This window comes from Anabas testudineus, chromosome 17 (genome assembly GCF_900324465.2).
Source record: "Anabas testudineus chromosome 17, fAnaTes1.2, whole genome shotgun sequence".
Taxonomy (NCBI): domain Eukaryota; kingdom Metazoa; phylum Chordata; class Actinopteri; order Anabantiformes; family Anabantidae; genus Anabas; species Anabas testudineus.
Genome location: NC_046626.1, coordinates 1,474,951 through 1,500,812, shown reverse-complemented (window position 1 = coordinate 1,500,812; position 25,862 = coordinate 1,474,951). Strand labels below are relative to the sequence as shown.

The 25,862-nt window shown below is 41.5% G+C and overlaps 2 protein-coding genes across 4 annotated transcripts in view; one reads left to right on the top strand and one right to left on the bottom strand.

The window, feature by feature from the left end:
* Positions 1-2,344, top strand: part of LOC113171439 (ADAMTS-like protein 2) — a 28,203-nt gene extending 25,859 nt beyond the window's left edge. For all 3 annotated transcript variants that reach the window (XM_026373786.1, XM_026373785.1, XM_026373784.1), the window contains one exon: positions 61-2,344. In XM_026373786.1, coding sequence (XP_026229571.1) covers positions 61-194 — 134 coding nt within the window. In that variant the 3' untranslated portion in view covers positions 195-2,344. The remainder of the gene's footprint in view (positions 1-60) is intronic.
* Positions 2,345-8,043: 5,699 nt separating this feature from the next.
* LOC113171624 (glycogen debranching enzyme-like) lies at positions 8,044-24,833 on the bottom strand. The gene is given in 35 exon segments (XM_026374112.1): positions 8,044-9,841; positions 9,946-10,079; positions 10,653-10,740; positions 10,918-11,015; positions 11,113-11,324; positions 11,476-11,588; positions 11,736-11,871; positions 11,979-12,090; positions 12,205-12,306; positions 12,788-12,911; positions 13,044-13,146; positions 13,217-13,392; positions 13,494-13,627; positions 13,764-13,900; positions 14,043-14,173; positions 14,451-14,585; positions 14,709-14,821; positions 14,929-15,053; positions 15,133-15,283; positions 15,456-15,611; positions 16,410-16,511; positions 16,663-16,826; positions 17,541-17,664; positions 18,444-18,631; positions 18,896-19,035; positions 20,045-20,142; positions 20,404-20,506; positions 20,914-21,040; positions 21,639-21,750; positions 22,036-22,217; positions 23,619-23,762; positions 23,765-23,821; positions 24,198-24,311; positions 24,314-24,366; positions 24,625-24,833. Coding segments are annotated over 35 exon segments (4,467 nt in total). The 5' UTR covers positions 24,786-24,833; the 3' UTR covers positions 8,044-9,723.
* Positions 24,834-25,862: the final 1,029 nt, after the last annotated feature.

Below are 25,862 nucleotides of genomic sequence, written 5' to 3'. Positions count from 1 at the left end.
TAATACAGCATTTCACACGTGCCTTTTTCTAAGTTTACGTTTTTTTTCTTTCCCCACCAGCATCTGTAGACAACTCCTGCCAAGACAAGCCAACAGCTAACTGTGCCCTGGTCTTAAAGGTTAAGCTGTGCTCCCATTGGTACTACAGAAAGGCTTGCTGCCAGTCCTGTAGTGCACCAAAAACCCTGAAGTAATCATAACTGTAATGTCCCACCTTAAACCCTCAGCTCAAACCACCGGTACCAATATTCATTGTCACTACATTCTAACTGGTGCTACACAAACACCTGCTGCTAGCAATGTGAGGCCTTAGGACATCAATATTTACTTTAGTACTCCTACATTATCACTGATGTCAAAGGTTAGTATGTTGTCACTGCCTCATACCTGTTAATGTTACCTCTTTATTCTTGTTTCCTCACACCTAGAATTGCTCCTAAAACTAAACAGATATTTAGGGAATCATAAGATCACTACTGATTCCTCAAAGACTCAGTCAAGTCATTTTTAAGCAACTAAAGTACTGAAAACTTCAAACAGACACACTCTACTGAGCTTCCCCATCTGATGGAAGCCCTGCCAGCATGCTACTAAACCTAAATCCTCGACCACCTCCTCCCAAGAGAATGTGAAGACAAACTTTAGGATACACTAGGTGTCCAATAGGCTGTGTTTGCAGCAAACCTGTCTTTTGATCATCATTGTTCCTCTGGTCTTTATTTCTATCCTCCTCACTATAGTAGTCACCCTTTTGAGGGTTAGAACCCCTAAAGACTCTTATCCACCTATCCCTGTATCAGTCATTCCAAGATGCACCCCATGAGAAGTTTGTGTTCTGTATAATACATGGCTATAATCTATCCTTTGAGTGTAATGTGTGTATTCCACTAAAGAGGGTAAATGCAAATCACATCAAAGTCCTACAGCAGCTTTGTCGTTACTGTGACAACAGACAAGGACAGATGAGACCAGCTCTCTCATCCATGGTCCAGTCCCGTCCTGATGCTCTCTAAATACTCAGTTTGGTCTGGTGCTGATATGTAACGGTGCTTTTTTTTCTCTGCTAATCCACGTTCAGAAAAGTACACGTCAGTCGAAATTAACTTGGATGTAGTAAGTTACCACTTAGATCAAGACTACTACAACATCAGGACAGGTAACTGTGGTACTGGCAACTGACCATCACCTAAACCTAAATGTGTTTTAAATGTATTTAAGGTGTAACACTGAAAAAAAACTAGTAGTAGTGGTCATATTAAGGTGCACATACATTAACTCATCCACAAAGGACACTCCCTCAGTGACAATAAACAAGGACTGAAAGATGCTTCTCTGGGCATGTTGCAATTTCTTTATACTTTTATATACTACATCAATAACATTTACTTTGTTGAGATTTGGCAAATGTGTGCAGTGGCCCCTCTTCAAGCAGCTCAACTGCCCATTACACACTCTGCTGTGCAGGTTCAGAGAGACGTAACTAAAGCCCAGTTTAAGCTCACGAACAATATGCAGATCTTAGGTTACATGAAAGATTTTTTTGCTCAGTCACAAGAGACATCAATATCTGTTTAATTCCTAGTTGTCTAGAGTAGATGTGCTCTGCTGGATATCGTACCACAGCTTAGTACAAAGACTGGAGGTAGGGGAAACTGCTGCCATATCTACAAAAGTCAAATGGAACCGATCTTCAAACCCCCCTAATATTTTGATGCATACAAAACCTAAAGGCCTGTCATAGGCTGGCTGCCTGTTTACGGTGAACCCTGCTTCTTGCCCAGTGACAGCTGGAATAGGCTCCAGCACTCCAATGAGCATTAATAGGAGAAGCAGCTAAGCTAATGGATGGATGGATGGATGGATATAGAAATAGAAATAATGATGCATTACAGCTATTTCTTGGTCAACTGCTGAGTGCCTGACTGGACGCAGCCAGCAACATACATACTCACAGTCACACTAGTATGTCAAAAATCCAAGTAGCTTTAATTAGCTTTGAGAGAGTATCAAGCTACAGCTTGAAAGAGTTGTTGGAGGGTCAACTGTTGGCTCCTGCTCACGTTCGACAGCTAATTGTTGAAATGTTCTTTTTAATGACAGTGACCCTGTTATTACAGTGTTCCTTCAGAGAGGTTTGCTGTACAAGGACTCTAAATGGGTCAAAGGTACTATAGTTCTATAAGTTCTATAAGAATAGAAAATAGAAGAATAGCACAAACACAGAACCACCCAGAAACAGCTGAGGAGCAGGAATGTGGTTCTGTAGTGTTCCAACACCTGTGAGAATACACTGTAAAGCCGTCACTGCTGGCCTCTCCCACACTGTTGTTTACCTGTTGTTACATCGCCCACAGAGCTGCTGTTGTTTCGTGTACTGTATCTCACATAAGAAATAAAACATTGTCTGTTTTGACAAGCACCTGTGTCTGACCTCTTCAGTGCTACTCCTCACACAACGAGCTTCAGGAGAATAGGAAAAGACATGGAAGCCAAGCAAATGACCAAAGTAGAAGCGAAAAGCTTAAATTTCAATGCTTGCCAGCTTAACCATGGTAATTCAAGCTGGGCTACGTATGGGAACTACGTAGAGCAGACATAAAGGGACATGAAGATACGTGCTGTTTTGACTGAAACACGACCTGTTTCCTCTGTTTCTAATAAATGAGCATTGTGTCGTTTCGAATACCCACCCATCAGCCGTTTCGTTTGACATTGCCATGGTTACAAGAGATTGAATCCCAATTGGATAACACCTTTAGTGAAACCCAATAACACACATGAATGCACACAAAGCAACTCGTGGGAACTGGTCTCCACAAACCACTGTGGCTCTTTTACGAACAGCCAGCAGGAAGAACAGCAGGTGATTCATCTCATTTCATTTACATCATCTGACAATATTCAGAAACAAGTTGTGATTTTGTTAACTAGAAAAGATCCCTGACATGTCTTTGTGCTTGTCTGCAGGAAAGTCCCTCAGAGACCAGGTGAGTCCTTCCATCTTGATTAATGGCATCACAACCAATGTTCAGACATTTGCAGTGAGAGTAGCTGAGCCATATCAAGGCACTAATTATTGTTAATTGTAACTTGGAAATATAGAAAGAGTAGGAAACCAAAACCAAGACATCTGGTTCTGACTGTTTTAGAGTGTTGGAGGCTGTAATTTCTGCTGCTGTGGTCAGTACACATTACGTGCTGGAAAAGTCAAACTTGAGATCATGTTCTGAATTCAGTTTAGTGTGATAATTTACATTTACATTTACATTTAGACGCTTTTATCCAAAGCGACTTACAAGTGAAGAACAAGGCAAACAAACAAAATCTAAGTCAAGAAGAAACAACATCAAAGCAAAGTGCTGTTAAAAAAGTGTTTCTGTTTCAAGAGATGTGAGAACGAAAGAGTAGAAATTTTATTTTATTTTTATTAAGTGCAAAGGAAGATGATGAAGAGTTCTGTTTTCAGCAGTGTTTTAAATATTAAAGTGAGGTGACTGAGCGTGCAGAGTTCTGCAGCTCATTCCACCATCATGGGATCACTGAGCTGAACAGTTTTCCTTGGTGTCGACTGTGTGGTCCTGGTACCACCAGACAACGTTCCCTGGTTGAGTGCAGTGGACGGGAGGGGATGTAGACCTGAATTAGCTAACTGTGGGCAGGAACTTCATTTAATTGGTATTGGCACAGGCTAACTGGCTTTTTCTCCTTTTTCCATCGTCAAAACTGTCAATAAACCTAAAACCAACTGGTTCTAGGCCTCAACTATCAGTAAAGGTCCAAATATTCAAACTTCTACCGAAGTTCATTAATGATAAGCTCATTTCCCCTTAACGTGAATCTGAAACAAACTATGCAACGTAAGAGTATTCTCCACAGTCCGCTCAGGACATGCTACATACATGTCAATAGGTTCAACAACATTAAGCAGGGCACCGTTTGTGTCAGATCACTGGAATTCTAAAATATGTTAGGACGGAGGTGACTGCACTGTACTAGAAAAAACATTTAATGACTAGTTGTCACTTATACCGTGAACTGGGGAGTAGGACAATGTAAATTAAACTGGAGAAGCCCAAAGCTAAAAGTGTACTTCAAGACAGCATTTGATGATTTTTTATCTTGGCTGACATGAACCTCCATAAACACAAGCACACAATGTGTTTTTTTTGGACCCCTCATTTCCCATCCTGTTGATTATAATGACCAGAGCACCAAAAGTTTCTAGACAAACCTAGAATAACATCAGTGAGTGTGAGGCTGAGAGCATCACACCTTTTGAGTAACAGGAGACGGAAAAACACGTTGTTGGTTTGGGACTTTTTAAAGAATGAGTTGACAATAGGAAAAGTATAGAATAACAGCAGAGCCTAGAGACCTTTGAATTATTTCCATTGTAGATTAAAGCTTAACTGAGTGCACCTTCAGAACCAGACTGGAAACTCTGATCCTATGAATTTGATTCATGTCAGGATTATTGGGATCATTTTTCCGTGTCAAACTACTGCATCATCTCACTCTTTGTCCTGTCCTCGTCCAGATGCCTGTTAAAGCCACAGTGCTGCTGCTTGCAGCGATGTGTTTGTGCTACGTAGAGGAGTCTGTGTGTTACCCCAACGGCCAGGTGGAGGCCTCCTGTGCCAGCATGATGCCACAACACAACCTCTTCCTCCCATCCACCAGCAGCCCACCATACAATGTGTCTGCCTCTAGTGACACCTACAGGCCAGGTCAGGTCATTACAGGTAGGTGTGCTTTTACCTGATGTCACTTTTCAAAGTTCAAAAGCTGAAAAGTTAAATGAAGAACGTGTTTTTTTGATTAATTAATGAATGTTTGTTTTGAATTTGATGCCAACAACATGTTTCAAAAAGTATGTAATGGCCGTCAGTTTCAATCTTTGATTGGTTGTATTTGTACTGTTCACGATTAAATACACTGAGCATTTTTAATGGTTTACTTTTCTGCAGTGTAGCCAGGGTAGAAGCTTTTTTTAAGTTACTCCTAAGTTACCTACTTTTCAGGTCATTTTTACTCTTCCTCAGCCTGCTTCTTGGCAGCAAGTTGATCGATTGATCAAGTGGCTCTTTTGTGTTATCATGCCTGCTTGCAGTGACGGTGGAAGTAACGAACAGCTCCGCAGTGTTCGAGGGTTTCCTGCTACAGGCCAGGAGCAGACAGGGAAACGGTAAAGTTGGTCTGATGTTGGACTGTTAAAATGTTTCTTTGTGCTCTTTAGAAAGGTACGTGCATGGGATTGTTGCTTAAGGCTAAGATGCATCATGGGGATCATTTATTGGTTTGTAAGGATCCAAATGTTGCCATGTCACCTGTGTGGAATGAACTTTTCTCCTTCCAGATATGATGTGGCCTCTTGGAAAGTTCACCAACATTAACAGGACCCTGTTCACTGTGCTGAAGTGTAATAACATGGAGGTAAGGTACAGTCTGAGTGATGAGGATTGCAACACATGTTCGTGTTGGAGAATGCAGTATTTATCTACACATTCTCTGATCTGAGAGGTGGTGGTGACTTCAGTGTTCACTGACGTATCATTTTCATGGTTGTTCTTTGTGCAAATCAGATCCTGGACTAGAATAATCCCACTTTTTTCTTGAAAATATTTTGTCACAGGCATCTCTTTGTATGCGCATAACTTTGGTGTATGATGCTCCAACTGTGTCTCAACAAGAGGTATGTGTGTGTGTTTGTGTGTGTGTGTGTGTGTGTGTGTGTGTGTTTGTGTACACAGAACTCAGCTGTCAGTCAGGCATCAACACTGAAGAAAAAGAAGATCCAGTTGACCTGGGAGGCACCTTACAGTACTACATATGGAGAAATCTACTTCAGGTAGAAAACGAAACAAAAACACACAACTACACAGTTTCCTCATCTATGACCTAGATCTAGTGATCTTACACCAAACATTTTCATACATATTTGTTCTGTCACCATGAAACGTGCTGCATGTGAACAACCATCTTGACCGTATCACCACAAAATCACAGAAACAGATCAAAATGACTGGACCAGATCAGACGTCATAATACTTGGTGACACCATTTATCATCCCCTGTCCCTGTTTTTTCCATCTTGTCGTTGACACGGCAGTGCCACTGTGGTGAGGAATCTCTCAGTGTTCTGGGTTCAGCTGAACAGCAGCTCTCTGAGACTGGACAGCACTGGAAACCCTGCAAATGGAGTGAGTGCTGACTTGCTGTGGGAGCTATGTGTGTGCTGTGTTCACTGACTGATTTGTCACATTTAATGATTCAGACCATTAAACAAATTGTAATATGAAACAAATATAACCCAAGTAGATACAAAATACAGTGCTGTAAATGACAATATCATTCACTGAGGGGAACAACTATCCAAACGTTAAAGTAGTAAGTAAGTAAAGTAACTGCCCCATAAATCTAAAAGCTGGTTGCACCACCCAGATCATCACACTACCACCACCATGTTTGACTGTTAGTATGATATTCTTATTATGAAATGCTGTGTTAGTTTTACACCAGATGTAACTTGACACACACCTTATAAAAGGTTCTTCATTTGTCTCATCAGTCCACAGAATATAAAATCTTGGGCATAATCAAGATATGTTTTTGAGAATGTGAGACAAGCCTTTGTCTTCTTTTTGGTCAGCAGTGGCTTTTGCCTGGGAACTCCCCCTTGGTGTTATTTTTGCTCAGTTTCTTTCTTATTGTTGAATTATGAACACTGAGCTTAAGTGAGACCAGTGAGGCCTGCAGCTCTTTGAAAGTTGTTCTGGGTTCTTTTAATTTTTGTAGGCTAGTCACTCCTGGTTAGGTTACCGTTGTTCCATGTTTTCTCCATTTGTGGATAATGGCTCTCACTGTGGTTCACTGCAGTTCAGAATCCTTAGAAATGAGTTTGTAACCCTTTTCAGACTGATATTTGTTACTCATCTGTGTTGAATTTCTTTAAAGCGTGGCATGATGTGTTGCTTTTTGAAATCTTTTAGCATGCTGCACTTTGTAAGAAAGCTGCTATTTAAGTGATTTCTTGATTAAACAGGTCTGGCAGTAATTAGGCTTAGTAACTCAGCTTTCCAAAAAGGTTTGGACAGGTTTTCCCATAACAAATCCAATTCTCATTTAAACTGCATTTTGTATTTACTCACGTTATCTTGTGATAGTAAATGAGTTTGATGATCTGAATCATTTACGCCTGTGAACTGCGTTCTCTTAAATTTTGAATGAACTGTTGTTTCTTTAGAAATGACATCACATTAAAATAACAAAAATGAATTTGAATAATTCAATAAAAAAAACTGTACTGTACTGTACTGTACTGGGGTGACTGTGGATCAGTCAACTACAAATTCCAGGGTTGGTGGTTTGATTCCTGGCCACATGTTGAAGGGTCCGTGGACAAGCATTGAACTCCCGGCACTTAAAATGAAGCTGCATGTCCACAAAGACTTTCCCCAGGGGGCTTAAGAAAGTATTAATTATTATTTCTAAAATGATCGGGAGAGGAGCTTCTACTTCTGCACAGCACTGTGTTTGTGTGCTGTGTTCACTGAGTGACATTTCTCTTTCTCTCCACAGGTCTCCTCCTCCCTGTCAGCTCTGCTCTTCATCAGTCTGCTGAGTCTGTGTGTCTACTACTGAAACACACATGCGGGCCTTTCTCCCGTTGTGAGGACATTCTTGGCATAAGAACTGCACTTCCTAGCCCCTCAGCTTATTATTATATTAACGATATAATGACCAAATAACTGTAGAAACAAGTCAGTTTCTCATCATGATGAATCAAAATATTTTGTTGAGCTGAAGTTATGTCAGTCAACATGTAGTGATATAACAGATGATCGGGGCAAATAGTCTTGTTTTGATCTTATCGACTTTTTATTAATTCAGAGTTACTGTTTATAAAATTGTCTTAGTCCACATGTATCAAAATGGTTTTGTGAAACATTTCCAATAAAGAGCAGAAGAGAAAATGTGCACCTGCTGCATAAATGGTCCAAATATTTGCAGACCTCACGATGCAAGAACGAAGCAGACAAACAGTGGAGTCCTGTACGAGTTTATTCAGCGTTGCTCCGGCGATGGTGATGGGTGCACCAGGCTGACAGAGCAAACACCATCACAGATCACAGTCAGGTGAAATGGGGGGTGGATGAATGAATGAGTTCTCCAGTGCATCATTTAATACAGTTTCACTTCACACACTGAACTGTGGGTGACAACTGTGTTACTATCTAATCCTGACGTGAACATGAACGTTAACAGCTACTTCACAGACAATGCTGCTTCTCTCCTGGCTCTGCTGGCCGGGGTAAACTGCATTGTGCAAAAGTAGAGTAACAAGTGCAACAGCAGATACCAGGACACTGCTCTTTACTGTGAGTAACTCGTCTTTCAGGTAATAAATCTCTTGGTTTTAGGTCCAAACTTACTTTGTGTTCAAGTGGTCAGTCGTTTCTAGGAACTCACACTGAGTTTCCTACTTACATATCAACTGTTATAGTTAATTCTGCCTATTTTCTGTTGTTACTCACAAGATTTCTTCTTTTTAAGAGCAGTGTATCATGTTATTCAAAAACTGCTCATTGTTTACATCTACAGCTAGAGGAGCACCATCATAGCTCTGCAGCGAGGTTACACACAGGAGGAAGCTACTTTAGAAACCTCTGGGGAAAAAAAACACGGCACAAACTTGTTTTTCACAATAACACACAGCTGAATGATACGTGAACAAGCCACAGAAAGACAGGAAACAGCTGGAAGACTTGTGTTTGCAGGATATGAAACCATTTTGTGTATAGGCATCAAAAGTATAGATCTGAACAACTTTAAACAAACAAGAAGTATGAACTGTACATAACTGGTGCTGTCACCATGTCACAGCTGGGACGAAAGCAGTTTGCATTATGAATAGTAGAGTGGATGAAAGAGAAAGCTTCTTAACTTAACAAAGATCCTAACACTACGCTCTGGTGTGGATGTAATGCTGTGGTACAGACTGTGTGTTCTATGGAACAGGGTTTAAAGTTCAAACGACCAGAGACAACACAGACACGCACACACACATTATATAACATGAGTTTTAACTGAAACAAGTTAGTTTGTTCTAGTTTCGCCAGAAAACAAGAAAGAAACTGTTGTTGAATAGAGATGTACATTGAAATTGAATTGAATTGAAACGCTGTGTCCTCTCTAACATTCAGTCAAATGAAGATTATTCAGGTTGTCACACAGACAATAAATGAGGAGCAGCTGATTGAGTATGAACACTGAACACATCGTCTGTAGTTACTGCTAACTTCTAAATAATGGGTTGATCTGCAAATATGCTGCATTTATGTCATAGGAGGACGATGGCAGCTACAGACAGAAGATCTTAGTACAACAACCCCAGAACGTGAAGGTAAAGGCCACTGGTTTTTGGAAACAGGTTTTAACTGCTTTGATCCTACTAACTACCTGCTGGACTGCACCTTGTTGTTATTTCACAAGCTTATTATAAGTGCATCACTGAATACATGTCAAATAATGTCATATAAACACACATCAAATCCAATTTTTTCCTCAACACATAAATGCAGCACGGCGGCTTTTATTTTGCAGAAGCTGATGGCAGAGGTTAGTGAGTATAATGGGACTGAACCAGGGGTTTACAGCTCCTCTCTCAGCTACACTACAACAGGACCTATGACATGATGATGGGATGGGCCTGACTGAGGTCACTTAGAGGTCGTAGAGGACCTCCAGCACAGTGGCCAGAGACCAGGCTTGGGTCTCGCAGCTGAACTTGCAGTACTGGCCATTCTCGTTGGTCAGCTCTGGCAGGCCCCTCCATGGAGACCTGAGAGAGCAGAGGGGCAGGTTGAGAGTTACCACAGACAGAAAATATCTAAAGAAATAGACACAGCAGGGGAGGGGGGGGGCAATAACAGGTGACAGTCCTACCTCTCCAGGTGGGTGTAATGTCGTGACAGAACGTTTTTAACCAGGTTGACTGTTTGGCCGTAGGTTTCCTGTCCCAGCTTCTTGGCAAAGTAGAGTTTAGCACGCAGGAAGTAGCCTACTGGCCACAGCCACTCCTGCACACACACACACACACACACACACACACACACACACACACACACACACACACACACACACACACACACACACACACACACACACACACACACACACACACACACACACACACACACAGGTAGTTAGTTAGGGACACTATGTGCATGTAGCACCACTTAGTGGTGGATACCCAAACCAGCCCTGACAGGACCTGTTGGTAGTCAATGGTTTGGGTTGAGTTCAGCTAGAGATTTAGAAATCATGTTGAGCTTTAGACAGGATTCCGCTCATGTAGCTCAAACTCTAGGGGAATAGCATTTGCAGCCTTAACTGCACTGGGTTTGGACATGAAAACATGGTGGCCTGCTGGGTTCAGCTAAGTGAACGCACCATGAGATGGTTCATTTCCACACTCACAACTCAGTGTCAGCAAGTCACCTTGTCAGGGGAGAGAGTCATGCACAAACATTAGAGCCTCATGTCGTCAGCCTCAGCCTCCAGCTGTGTGCAGCTGCAGCTCCATGACCTGGAGGGGTTTTCTTATTACACTGCTGCACCTGTCAACAGCAGCGCGGGTTGGTTTGACTCACCGGGCCTTGATGGTAGTTGAAACCTTTCGCCAAGTTGTAGTTGTCGTTGTCGAGCGCATTATCATACACACCACAGTACACCATGTCACTAGGACGACACAAACAGCCTGTCAGTATGTGACTGAACGCAAAACAACAGATACTTCCACTTCTACAATTACTACTAAACTACTAAAAGGTAACACAGCAGGTCATCCACATGTTTAACACGTCCTTTGTGTGTGCGTGTGCGTGTGTGTGTTGGGAGTGTATTAAAATGTGTTACTCTGGGTCGAGCGTCTTCATTCCCAGTGGTCCCAGCAGTTTCTTCTCAGCTACATCTAACGCCTTCCAGGCTCTCTCTGCTGTGAACAGCTCTGGGGCCTTTAAAAGCAGAGACTATGTCAGCAAATCCCAGCTCAGCGATCCACATCCATCTTTAACATTTAATATAATATAATATAATATAATTTCCACCTACCACCACCATGGCGATCGTGAAGTTGGGTCTCAGCTGGTAGTCACACCAGGGGCCGGAGGCTCCGTAGCTGTCTTTATAGATGCCCTTCTTATGCACCAGATCGGGGTGTTTCTCGTTGGGGTCTTTCGGGTCCCCAGACACCCAGAAAGCTGCTTCAAAGGACTGCTGGAGCTGCTGGTTCCACTGGGAGTAGGAGACGAACACCTCTTTACCTGGAACACGGTGGAAACATCTGATTATGAAGAGCTGAAGTTTGAATTGTGGAAAGAATGCACACACATTTCTTTCTCTGAATATATCGAGTGTTATAGTTACTGTGTCAGTGTGTGTGTGTGTGTGTGTGTGTGTGTGTGTGTGTGTTACCATCTCTGTGTATTTTAGTTCCGTCATAAGGGAACAGTCCTTTGGCATGGAGCTCTACAACCCAGCGAACAGCTGATTTACTAAGACCAACTATCTCGACTGCTGCTCCATCTCTGGACACAGAAAGTCACACAGGAAACGAATCAGGCTGCAGCTCAACATCATGTTGATCATCATCATCATCATCATCATCATCATCATCATCATTACTGATGTGTTCAAATCCATCCTGTTAAACATCAGAAACAGATGGGCATTACCTCGGAGTAGCAGGCATGCCTTTGTTCCTCGCTTTCTCGCTCTCTCCCATTTTGTCCATCCATGTGCCGCAGTTAAAGCGGTTTCCCCCGGAGATGAAGCCGGTGGCTGGATCCACCTTAGCAGCCACGCTGAACCCTGAAAAACAGAGGGAGAGCTCTGAACTACTGCTGTTTAAGTGTAGCATGGACAGATCATCACAACAGAGGACAGTTCACGCTGAAACTCCTCCTTGACTGTCTTACCTTCATCTCTCATGTTCATGTCTATCTTGGGTCCAGCATTTCTCTCTCTGAAGGAGATCCCCTCTAGGTGGCGCTGCAGAGCCTCTTGGATCACATCGTACAGAGGCTGCTCCTACAGACGGAAGTTTGCAGTGTTGAAACAGTGGAAACTGAAATTGATTGTGTGGCAGACAGCAGAGCACATTGCTAACTAGTGTCTGTACGTGGTGGTGTGTACTGTACATACCACCTCTCCAGGTTTGCGGGGTTCACAGTCATCAGTAGGGTACATCCGTGTGACCAGGCAGTTGAGGATTTCATGACCTTGGGGAACGTGGGTAGCGTAGTCCTGAAGAAAGGCAACACAAGCACAGACAATTAGAACATGAAACTGTATCAAGTAGAAAGACTAAAACCTACATTTATGTTGAGATTTGCTATATAATTAATCTTAATCTGCAGAGATGCTGTCAAAATGGCCTAAGACAGAATCACAGAACAGCAGTAGTATGATGATATTCTTCAGAGGTTCCCTCCTTCTAACCTAATCTAATCAGAGAAGGTCCAACTCTGCGCGTCACAGGTATCTGTGAGACAGCACAGGTTTTGACTATGGATGGCTAGCTTGGATAGCTTCAACACAGCTTCCGTCAGTATTTGACCCACTGGGTGGATCGATTCCGTGTCTCATGCTACAGCTAGCTGGAGTCCCATAAGCAAGTGGCACAGATGACCTGTGTACTGTCCCTGAACACAGCACACTCCATGAACACCAGGTGTGTGTGTGTGTGTGTGTGTGTGTGTGTGTGTGTGTGTGTGTGTACTCCTACCTGGATACATTGCAGCCACCACCACAAAGCATCACGACAGTTGTATCTGGCACAGCGCCCCTCACCCAGCAGGTTGGGGATCAAACCGTGACGCAAGGTCCCCGCAAAGGCCAGGATGATGTTACTAAGGGAACCACGAGAGGATACATAATTGATAAACTTCCTGAAAACACAGATACTGTGCTGATTTTCAAAGTAAAAGCCTCTAAAAATGCCACAGTCATGAATGTTGTTGTGTTATTAGAATCCACAGTACCGAGCCTCAGTGTGTCTCCCAGTAAGAAGCATCAGTCCTCTGAGAGCGATGAAAGTGTCTCTGCCCCAGCAGCGGAATATTCCAGAGGAGAAATGAGGAAGACCTGAAGAAACAGTGCCAGTATTTTTAAAATATTATATTTAATATTTATTATATGTACGTTACTAGGTTACCTGCAGCCAGTGAGACGCAGCACTGCTCCTTCTGGCCTGTGATTGGATTGACACGATAGGGAACATCCTCTATTTTTGCAGAGAGGGGAGGGAGGGCAGGGAAGCGTCCAACTCCACACATCTGAATTGAACCCAGCGCCAGGTGACGGACAAAGCTGGAGCCGTTCTGGACGAAACTGGACAAAGGGACAAAACGTTTCTTTGAGTTTTGAATAAGGAAGAAACTTTTTCAAAACTTAGATCTCAATAAAACCAATGATCCCATCATCTATCACACCTCGACATGAGTTTGTAAGCTGCATCCAGGGCTGTGGTGTAGGTTGATACCAGTATGGCGTCGAAGTAACAGGGAATGAGGTAGCGTGGGATGTGTTTCATATAGTTGAACATGGCTCCCAGCCACTGACCCACCTGCAGACACATACAAAGACACAAAAGTGACTCAAACCCCACAGATATTGCAACACTTAAAAGCAAAACTATCAACAGTGTGTGAATACATTTGTAATCTGGGTGAGGTTGCTCTTTAAGGTGGTAAAATCTTCACCTGTGCCAGTGGCCCCTCTCTGTTCACCAGTCTGTTTGAGACAAAGTCTATCAGCCAGTCTCCTTGTCTGAGGTTAGCACACACAGGATGGCCCAGGTCGTTGTTTGGCCGGATGTCAGCTAACACCGACATCAGACCTGCAGAGACACAACAATAGCTACTGTGACTCCTGTCACACTCACACAATAGCACAGACTATAGCCTTGTCATAGTGATAATTATACTGTAGCTACTGCTGGGTCTTAAGCAGTGACGCTTCATGTATTATTCCATAACTACCTTGAAGTCCGGCGTATTTGAGGGTCTCCCATCCGGGGATGTTGTAACAGCCTCCACCATCTTCTTGTTCTTCTGAGTCACAGCGAAACAGCAGGACGTTCAGGTCTGCTAATGTCAGTTTGGACATCAGCCTGTGAAACACACACAGCTTTAACACAGCCGTTCACATGTGCTGCAGTACAGTCTGGCAGCAGTAAAGATTTCTGAGTGAGGCTCACCCCTCTAACCAATCACAGCAGTATTGTAGTGTTTTAGTGTTAGTATTTACTGTAATTTCATAAGACTAACACCTGAAGAGCTTGGCAGAGTGTGGCAGAGTGCAGTAAAGCAGGCAGAGCGAGGGCACAGTGTAGTGGAGGGCACTGACTTCCATGCTGCTTCTAGCTCGATGTGCAGTTGTTTACTCACTGTGCCAGTGGCTTCTGCAGCACCTCTGGTGGGTTCTCATCTGCTGTGCTGCCTCGTCTGTACTTTGGGCTGAACTGCGAAAGATAATGCCTCAGGACCCCCACCAACTTCTGGGCCTTAGGGTCCAAACTAACCCTGTGAGGAAGAGTAACAGTTGTCACCAACATCTGATTAGAATGTCAAATGCTTTTCTGGCTATGATACAAGTGATACTGATTTCACTTTTCTGTAGCAGACTTGTGTGTGTGTGTGTTTTACCTGAAGGCTATGACACTACCAGGAGTCAGCTTCTGAAAAGTGATTTCCTGCACAAACTCTGATCGACCTTTAGATGTCACCCCAGCTTGCTTCACCACTGTACTGTCCTGTAACTATAGACATAAAAGTATATGCTTTCATATTTTTACTTATATTGTCCATTTTATTCACTTATTCACAAGCTTGATGTAATCCTAAACTGTATCAGGGTAGTATTTACAGGTATATGCTCTTTTATTTCCACTGTGTATTCTGGCATGCCGTTGATGTAGCCATCATCCTTCTTGTACGTCCCAGCATGTCTATCCACTGTCCTTGCCTCCAGTATTACTTCCTCAATCTTCCCTGGAGAGAGGACAATGAATATTCTCAGTTTGGGAAGCCTGTTCAATTGGTGTGATATGTGCTATTGTGATCACCATACCAGGTATGAACATGGGTGGAACGTTGGTGTCATACTGGTGGGTTTTGGGGTCCTTGAAGGCTGTCCTGCACACTGCCACCACAGACTGGTGGGTGCTGGGACAGTGACGTGTAATGGCAACAATATCTGCGTCGACCTGGTCTACATACACCTAAAGAGGGAGATGATTAGAAATTAAAGTTGACAAACTGTTGATAATTCATTTCTAAGAAATGCAGCAGCACAGACACATAAATAAACGTTCTGTTCTAGATTAACAGAAAGTGGAATGACATGAAGCTGATCTTTTGGTTGTTTATGTACAGTATATAGTTGTAGTGTACCTGTATAAATCCTTGGGCAGCCAGTTCCTGGTGAAGCTTGTTGAGTGCTAGTTTACCAGCTATGATGCCAGTGTGAAATCCAACCTCGCTGGCTGAAGTGGCAGGTGCAGCGGGGTTCCACTTGGGGTAAAAACGCTCCTCCTTCACCACAGAGATCTACACACACACACACACACACACACACACACACACACACACACACACACACACACACACACACAGACAAAGCGAGCAAGTGTGAGTTAAATTGTTTACTTGGTGTGAAGATTACAGCTGAAATGATTTGTCTGATAATTCTGATAATCTATCTATAAGCTATTTATTAACACTGACAATTCAAATAATAATAATAATAATAATCCCCCAATTCCAAAAAATCTCTACATAAAAACAGAATGCAATGATTTGCAAATCTCAAAAAGACATATTTTATTCACAATAGAACATAGAAAACATTAAATGTTTAATATGTAGTTGATGGCAGCAAGTAACAAAGCTGAAAACCCAACACTGGATGCCTGTGATTTTAAAACAGACAGGATTCTGTGATGGACACGGTATGGACTCAGGAATACATTGCATTTGACTTAAGTTTAAGTTAAGATTTGTTGTGTTTTTATAAATAAATTGTGGCTTTATGAGATTTGAAAATCATTAATTTCTAATTTTAAGTAGATTTTACACAGCATCCCTACATTTTGGGAACTGTATATAAATTATAATTGATTTATCTGCGTTTTATCTGATTTGGATTTGTAGATTATGTTATGTTATTTGCCATGTTCTCATATTTTCAATATGTGCAGTGAAATTCGGGGTTGACATATTGAAAATGATATGTCAGAAGACTGATGTGGTAAGGTATAGGTATATGGATGATGCTAAGAAATACCGGTAATCCAAAATTATAGCAGATGGAAATAATGTGTGTGTGTGTGTGTGTTTGAAAGTAACCTGGTGTGGTACTAATTCATCATATCCTCTGGTAGAGCCAGTAGCACAGCAGGCCATGGACACAATAGCAGAACTGGGCAGAGAGTCCAACGCTGAACGCAACTATACAACAAGAGTCAGAGTCACAATAGTTACACACTCAACATCTGTGCAGCTAAACTGTTACATCAGAGGCAAACAAAACTAATATCAATTTAATGCTAATCAGCATCTTTAGTGACCCTATCCGGATCTGACTCTGACTGACACCCACCTGTATGGGGCACTCGTTGTCATGGGTTACATCAAGGAACATAGCATGAGCAATGGAGGGCATCAGTGGACGGAGACTGGGCTGAACAAAGGCTCCTACTGGCTCACCTCCATAACGGTAGACCAGTCGACCCTCTTCATGGCTGTCGCCAGCTGACATGGCCTCTGTGTACAAGGAGGGGGGTAGTGGGGTGAGAGACTCAGTGGCTAGTGGAGTTGATACATTCAAGGTCAGTGCAATTCTGGCCACATTCCAATCAGGCACCCTGTTTGTTATTGTGAGCAGATGGAACACAAGTTAACCTTTAACACAGATATTTTAGCTCTGAAGACAGAGTTCTCATTTAACTTGAAAGAAGTCCGACTCTCTTTTGTGCAGATTTATTGCTACTGTACAGACGTCTATTGGAAACCTTTAAACAATACACAGATATAAAGTTAGTATCACTTAACTTTGTACCATGCCAAACTGTGAACTCTGTTAAGTACTGAAATAAATAATATTCTGTATACAGTGGCAAGAAAAAGTAACTAAATTGTTGTCCTGCTGCATCACCCAGCGTTTGCCAGATGTTTTCCACTATTATTCTGTATGTTTAATGTATGTAATGCTAATGTATGTACATAATGTAATGCTTTGGATAAAAGCGTCTGCTAAATTTAGTCATTTAGCAGACGCTTTTATCCAAAGCATTACATTATGTACATGTAACAATGTAAATGTTTAATGTGTTTTATCAGCTTAGAAATATTGCGGGTTTGTTGATATGTGTGACTTTGGGGAAGATCAGAACCCATTTCATGACCAATTTATGCTGATTGTCATTGTATGTTGGTGTGTAAAGTGTGCATTATGGACACATACATACAACACTCTACCTCGTATCAGTGATGCAATCCCTAGCTTGGTAACGAAGATGTTATCCAGTTCCTCACTGCCGGTGAACAGTTCAGCCACCACATACAGGTTAGGACACACTGCTCTGGCCACATCCAGCATAAACTGGTCGACCACAGCAAGGCAGCACACCGAAATCACGTGTCAGTGTAGGGGGTGGGGGAAGGATGGAGCGGTGGGGTACAGGGCAAGCATTAAAAGAAAATAAACAGGATAAGGAGGAGGAGAGTTCATGTGAAGGGGATACAGCCAGTTAGTGATAACAGGCCTCAAAGTAACCACACCATGCAGTCACACAGTCCAAGAGCAGAGGATTACAGTAAAAGGACAGGTAGAGAGGGGATGTTTGGGTTTGAAGAGATACAATGGAGAACAGTGAAGAGAAGAAAAAGACAAAAACAATAGTTATGTTAGTTCATGCAGGACTTTTGTACCTCGTATAAGGCTGCTAATTCCCAGCCGGTTAACAAACACATTGTCAATCAGCTCGCTGCCTGTAAACAGTTCAGCTATCACATACAGATTGGGTCTGACCGCTCTGGCTGCATCCAGCATGGCCTGGACACGACAATACATTACACAGTGTTACAGACAGGGAGAAAACAAGAGTCTGCTATTAACACAGACACACTGATGTACAATATGCCTCTAGGGGAAGACTAAAGACTGGCCTTTAGTGATGTTCAGTGAAATTAAGATGTTGTCTTCCCACTATTTACATGTTATATAAATTTCTATTTCAAGATAATATATGCAAATATGGAAATGTTGAAAATATCAATGAGTTCTAAAACTGACAAAAAACTCCCAAAAACTACAAAGCTAGTATTTATTACAAAATGTTGAATTGCATTAGAATCATTTGATATGATATATGACAATACCTCAGCTACATGTAACGGTGTAGAGTGGCAGTTGTCCAGTCTGACTCCATGGAAATATTTGGCTGTAATTTCAGTGTATTTCTGCATGTGGGCCCACAGATATGGACAGTCCTCAGGTCCATTGCCATAGCGCAGTTTGACACTGTCACCCCAACAGATCAGTTCCCGACGCAGGTACACATTAGAGCCTACAGGGAGCAGAGATACATGTCGACAGATCATTTACTGTATATTATCAAGTGCACACAGCTTAATATACAACCGAACATTCAGACATGGTGGAGGAGAACTAACACCCCTCCCAGTAAGACTGATCTGATCTGATGAAAGGACTGTCACGTAAGAGAGAAAAAGAGACTCTCTTTTGTATGATTTGATGTCTGCACATATTTATTGCCTAGTCTATATTGATTTTTTATGCACTTGATGTGTGAGTTGTTTTCTATGTTCACCTGGTTCAGCAAAGTTGCGCAGTGGATCGTCACCCATCACCCAACCGTTGTGAGCCAAGAAGTGACATGACTTGTCTGGCTGATCCAACAGCTGCAACTCCTGCTCCAGAGTCATGTCCTGATATGGGAAGGTAAAATACCTGAGACAGACAGATGAAAACACTCAGTTCCACCAACATAATCATACAACCTCACATCCCTGTTACATGGACATGACTCAGCATTTGTATTATGTATTATGTATTATGGATTATGGATTATGGATTATGGTGTGTCTGCATCAACAAAATCAGCTCTCACAGGGTACAATTTGGCATAAACTTGCAAGTTGCTTTTAATGTGACTGAAGCTGACAAACATCCACAAGGATCAACCTTCTCGATTTTGGAGGCCTAAATATCTCCCCAACCCTTCATTTTTGTCCATTGTGTTCCACACTGCCTGTCCAAAAGAAGTCACACACTGGACCTAATGGACCTTCATTAGCTTTGATTATAGCACACATTTGCTGTGGCAACATTTCAATAAGCTTTTCAATGTCGCAACATTTATTCCCGTTCATAGTTGCATTAACTTTTCACTAAAATCTTGTATTGATGATAGGAGAGTCAGAAAGTCTTCTCCAGCACATCCCAAAGATTCTCAATGGGGTTAAGGTCTGGACTCTATAGTGGCCAATCCATGTGTGAAAATTATGTGTTATGCTCCCTGAAACACTCTTTCACAATTTGAGCCAGATGAATCCTGGCATTGTCCTTTTGGAATATCCCCGTGTCATCAGGGAAGAAAAAATACATTGATTGAATAACCTGGTCATTCAGTATATTCAGGTAGTCAGCTGATCTCATAATGTTGCTGAACCTAGACTTGACTAACTGCAGCAACCCCAGATCATAGCACTGCCCCCACAGGCTTGGCTATTAGACAGTTCTTAACCCAGTTGTAGTAGTTTCTGCAGTCTCTTTAGATGTTTTCTCTGCTTGATTCATGGCAATAATTTGACCACTGTGAAACAGATTAACATCTTTTTCACAATCACAGGATGTGTCTTCTAACATGGTTGTTTAAGAAATGAGAAGCTACTCACTGTATCAGTTATTTAGCCCATCTTTTTCTTTTTTTCTAAACCCATATCTTTAAATGTATTACCTGGTAACCAGGGGGTTCTTCCTGTTAACAGGACCCAGCTTAGGTCCATGGTCAGCCAGACGCTCATACACTACGTTTCCCACAATGCAGTTGGCAGCCTGGTCATAAAAACAACACGGAGTACATGTTGAAAAATTGGTTCCACACTATTTTCTAGTGCCGTACACAGCCTCTTAACCGTGTGGGCTATGAGAAATAGTTGTAATTCATCATGTATACAGTACTTTTAAAACAACTCTTCAATTTAATTTGAAAGTCTATAAGTCTTAAAGCACATCTAAACCCTGGATAAAGAAATAAACAGATAAAACTCTATCCCAAATAAATGCCATCGGCAGTAAATCAGCATGATAGCCTACCTGCTCCTGATGCTGTTGAATGATGTGGAGCTGTTCTTTGTTGAGGTCACTCAGTTTTTGTCTCAGCCAACCACAGCACTCTTCGATGTGCTGGGGGAGGGAGCTGTAAAAATAAAAGGAACATGAAACAAAAAATACCAATAACACCACATTTAACATACTGTGAATATGTAGTAGTGAAAGAGCATAAGAAGGGACTGCAATGTTAGGATTACTTTCTCAGAGTATCTGTGTAGATGAACCTGTTCACACCGGTAAGAAACTGGTAAAGAGTATTTGAATACTGCATGTACTTTATTGTGCTTTTATAGTTTACCATTTATGGCAAACACTGGAACCTCCAACATCCAACACAACACATTAAATTATGAATTTCAACATTTGCAATAGAAGCATTGATGAACATGATGTATTGTGCCGAATCAGTGAAGTGAACAGCAACACTGTCAGACTGCAGAAGAAGAAGAGAATAGAGTTCACAGAGATGTAAGCAAAGTGCTTTTGCCACACCTGTGAGGAACAAATGTCTCCAGAGCAGAGTCCATATCCACAGTGTTGCCATAACGACGGAACTGTGGGTCCTGGACAATCTTCAGACCGGGCTTTCCTCCAGTCTTACTATGGTCTGGCTTGCTGCCTAAAACCACATAAACACAGCAAATATTTTAAGGTGATTAAATAGCAGGTAAAGGCCTCAAAGTAAGGGAGGTCAAAGGTGAACCCATTATCAAATTTGTAATGTTTAAAATAATATCAATTAATTTAAAACTTAAATTGGTGTTCACTTAATCTGCTTTATAATCAATCATTGATTCTTAACGTGGCTGAACATCTCTTAAAGAAATAGCCAAAAATCTGAAACCTTACTGGGAAGTCACAGTGAAAGCGCGATGTGAACAGTGCATACTCGCAGCTGAAGCAACTTTCAACTCAATCCACACTGACTGTCATCAAAACAGCCTGTGTTTTCTACAAGGCTGACAGAGAGCAGAAACAGGAATACATATTGTGGAGTTCTGAGTTGCAATACTGTACAGTGGTGAGACATTTGACTACACCAGTCCCTTCTCTGCTCTCTATGTCACTTTTTTTCTAACACGTGATTTCAGTGATCATGCATTGGTTGGTCAAAATACTGCCACTGCACAGATTTAAACACCAGTTGCTCTAAAGCTTCTGTTGCTGACAGCATTCCTTTCAAAGTTTTGCAAGTGTTGTAATACTTTAGTACCCACCATTTTGTAGAAGGATTCTGAACTGCTCCACAGCACTTTCCACTTTGACCTGGTAGAACTCCCACAGTTTGATCTCAGGAAACAAGTCCTGACGCAATACAGTACGGATGGCCTGATAAACACAGACCACCATACACAGAGAGAGAGAAAGAAGCAAGAAAATGAATTATTAACAGCATTAAATGAGCCTTTCATGTATTAAAAAAGGAAAGACCAACAATTACATCATTAGGATTTGGCAAATAAGTCATTTCACAGTGTGTTCCAGTCATACAGCGTACTCATATGGTTCCTCTGTGTAATTTGTTAAGTGTCAGGGACAAAGTGACTTGTGTCCACTGTTTTCATGATCTCTACAGTTGTACAGTGCATGCCCAGCTCAACTGTGTGCACTCACATTCAGATGGCTGTCATTGGTGATATCAGCAGGAAGACCTTTCGCCTTGTAGCGTCCCTCTGCTACTCTGGTGGTCAAATGCCAGAGAGCTCTGTCTAAGACCCAGGCTGGGCGCAGGTGGGGAGAGTTCACCAGGTTGTAACCACACTCTGGATGCTCTCTTATCCACACGCTGTTAGCAGCTAGAAAGAAAAAAAGATTACAATCAATATTACTCAGCAAGTGCTTAAACTGCTTTAAGCAGTAATTATGACTCTGCGCCTTCAATTAATCTTGTAGTAAATTTTATTCACAGCTTGGGGGGGGGGTCATGTTCCTTCTCAGTGAGAATTTCATTTTATGTAGGACCTATAGCTCATCTCGCAATGAATCAAACAGTAAATCAACCACTTGGTCAGTCTTTAACCTTTTAATCTGTCTCATTTTACTGCTTGACCTTTTCTGAGAGAGCAAGAGAGGATGATGAGATGAGGCTGAAGGCACACATGGACTACACTGTGCTGATACACTGCAGAGCTGCACGACCCTTTAACCTTCATCTGAATGTGTTCTGTTTTTATTGATCGGCTTCAACTCAAAGTCTATCAACATAATGGTCCCACCACACATTTGCCACTGGAATTACAATGTGTGTCATGAACCTAGGCATTCAGAAATATTTCTCTTTAAGTTTTCTAAAATGATGATCTGTCATAATGTAAGTTACACATGAATCAATCTACCTCATCAGATAACATACTTTGAATAATTTTGTTTGTCTTTCATTGGTCCTCTTTGGTCCACTCCCAGTGGGACATAAGGCGTCTATGTGGGCCCGTTGCAGACAGCATTTTGTGTGCCACCAACGCCAAGCCTACCTTCTCCAACTTAGCTTCACTGAACACTTACTGGTTGTTTTGGGTCAAGCACAAATCTTGGTTCTTAGAGGCACTCACATTCAAACCTGCCTGCCTAGCAAAATCAATCAGTCTGTCAGTTTTCTCCTGTACTCGGCAAAATGGTAAATGTTCTGCACTTATATAGCTCTTTTCTACCTAGCTGGTACTCAAAGCGCTTTACACTGCGTCTCATTCACCCATTCACACACACAAACTCACACACCGATGGCAGAGCCGCTATGCAGCTGACCTGACTCACCAGGGGCAACCTGGGGTTCAGTATCTTGCCCAAGGACACTTTGGCATGTGACGTGGCAGCCGGGAATCAAACCACCAATCCTGTGATTGGCAGACAACTGCTCTACCTATTGAGGCCTCCAACCAACAATTAAACTGCTGATATTTTTTGATTAATATTTTAAGTGCTACAGTAAATCTGAACAATTGAAAACAGTGAAAAGTGCTATGTTACTGGACAAACTAATGTGGTCTGTGTTCAGTATAATAAAAAGGAAGTGAGTTTTGGGTGTTGTTTTTCTGTTGATCAACTTGAGAAACCAACTAACTGTTTCAGCGCAAGATTACAAATTGCATCAGTGATAAAGACAGAAGATGTTTCTCAAAATTAAATGGGAATACTTAGAAAGTTCTTTCATCTGGTTGGACTGTTGTATACGAAGGCAGTACATGAACTTACAAACTCACCAGTATGATTGTACACCACATCGGTAATACAGAGCATGTTCCATTCTTTTCGTAACTTCTCCACCAGCGCCCCCACATCTACCCAGCTGTAACTCTGACCCTCTGGGATAAAGTCAGGGTTGACGGCCAGCTGGTCAGCTAAGAGTAACAGGACCTGGACTCTCCTAGAGTTTGCAGAGGAGTGAAGTGGATCATGTTGTACCCTGGAAAAGGCCAACGCCAAGAAAACAGTTATTGAAATACACTTACACAGCTATACTACGGCAATATTAATACCAAATCATACAGAGCAGAGTGAGGGAAACACTGTGCCTGTGACCTGAACAGAGGTTTGAGCTCAGTCATTTGAGTGTAAAGTGAGGACAAAAATAACACACTCCAAACAAAGACGGGCTGTCAATATGATCCAGTGACCTCAGCTGACCTCCAAGCTTCCACAGTTCAGACTTTGTACAGTTGTACGGTACATATTAAGCTTATTAAGTGATGTTCCTGAGGCTACATCCAGTCCAGGGTTCTGCTATTGTGTATGATGTTAAACCACTTGTATATAAAACACACACACACACACACACAGACCTGACTCCTTGGCTACTCTTAGTCTATCTGGCCAATCATCCAAGTGCCCCAGACATTTGGACAGGTAGGTCTGGATAGTGATGCAATCTAATGGAAGAACATGGTTGTCTGCTCAACACAAAGAACTGGGTCAACCACAATGTATCCTCCTCCTGACCGCTCTGTTGTCCTCTGCAACAAATCAATAAAGTAAGCAATATACAAGTTCAACAGAAACTAAGTCTGAGTAGAATTTCAAGAAAGAAAAAGACAAAATATGTTTTTCATTTGAGTTGTAATTTGCCTTCTGGTAAAAATGGACAAATGGCTGACAACTTTTATTTTGCAAAACAATTCATCTTTCCATGACAGCAACATTATACTATTATAATTCTATGAATGTAAATTATCAAATGTGGGACACAGTCTATTTTCAGTAGGGTCTTACCCGCATCCAAAGTAGTACTGATAGGACCCAGCTATCTTGAGGTTCAGAGAGCAGAACTTATCAGAGTCATCATCCTTTCCTGATGGATAATTCCACTCCAAAACATGGAAGTTGTGTCGTTGAAATGGTTGTCCTTCAAGTGGGTAATTGGTGTGCACCATAACCTTCCTGCCCTGAAGGCTTGGACCCAGACGGAACTGCAGTTCAAAACCTAAAGGACAGAGAAATATTTTGACTGTGGCACACAAAAGCAACTGCATTGCTCAAACTGTACCATGCTGCTTTATCCCTCCTCCATTGCTCTGTGAGGTTTCTTTTTCCCCCTTTTAAAGGGGGGATATTCTGAATATTTCTCTATATCTAACATCAACAAACTACTAACAGGGACAGAAGATGTTGTACTGTTTGAATACACAATGCAATAACTAGAATTTATGAAATCTTTTCCAGATTAAACTTATTTAGACTTTATCAGGATTTTTTGATTTATAATCATATATTTATTTTAAAATCAAATATTTAAAAAACAGAATGACTCTGACTAATTAAACTATAAAGCAAAGTCTATAGCCTGTATGAACCAGCTGCACTGACATGCTGGCTCACTCATCCACACTGGCCTGTGTAACACTGCTAATTGCAAGAAAATCTCCTAAAAAACACACTCAAAGCAAAATACAGCTGCTTAAAAATAAACAAAAAGAATACCTGACACAAAACACAGTTAGATATTGTAAGATGAACCAAAAAAAGCCAGAGCCTGGCCCATGACAGAAATGTCTATATATAGCCAGGTTCAGTGTAAGAGGCAGCTCACTAAATCCCTATCAAGTTTAGAGTACTGTAAATGTCAAGTTGTACATGTCTCTCTTCAACACAACCAGCTGTTCTTTCTTCAGGCAATACAGTATACACACACAACACTTCTGTGAATGGATGTCTGTATGTTACATTGTGTATAGTATACACATATACAAAATATATACACACACACACACACACACATATATATATATATATATATATATATATATATATATATATAGATAAGATATATATATATATATATATATATATATCCACACAATCTATAATATATATATACATAGAAAGAAAATTATATTTTGAGATATTATATATATAATACATATATAAATATATAATATATACATATAGATAAATATATATAATACATCTATATCTCCCTATATATAACATACATCTAGATCCCATATATA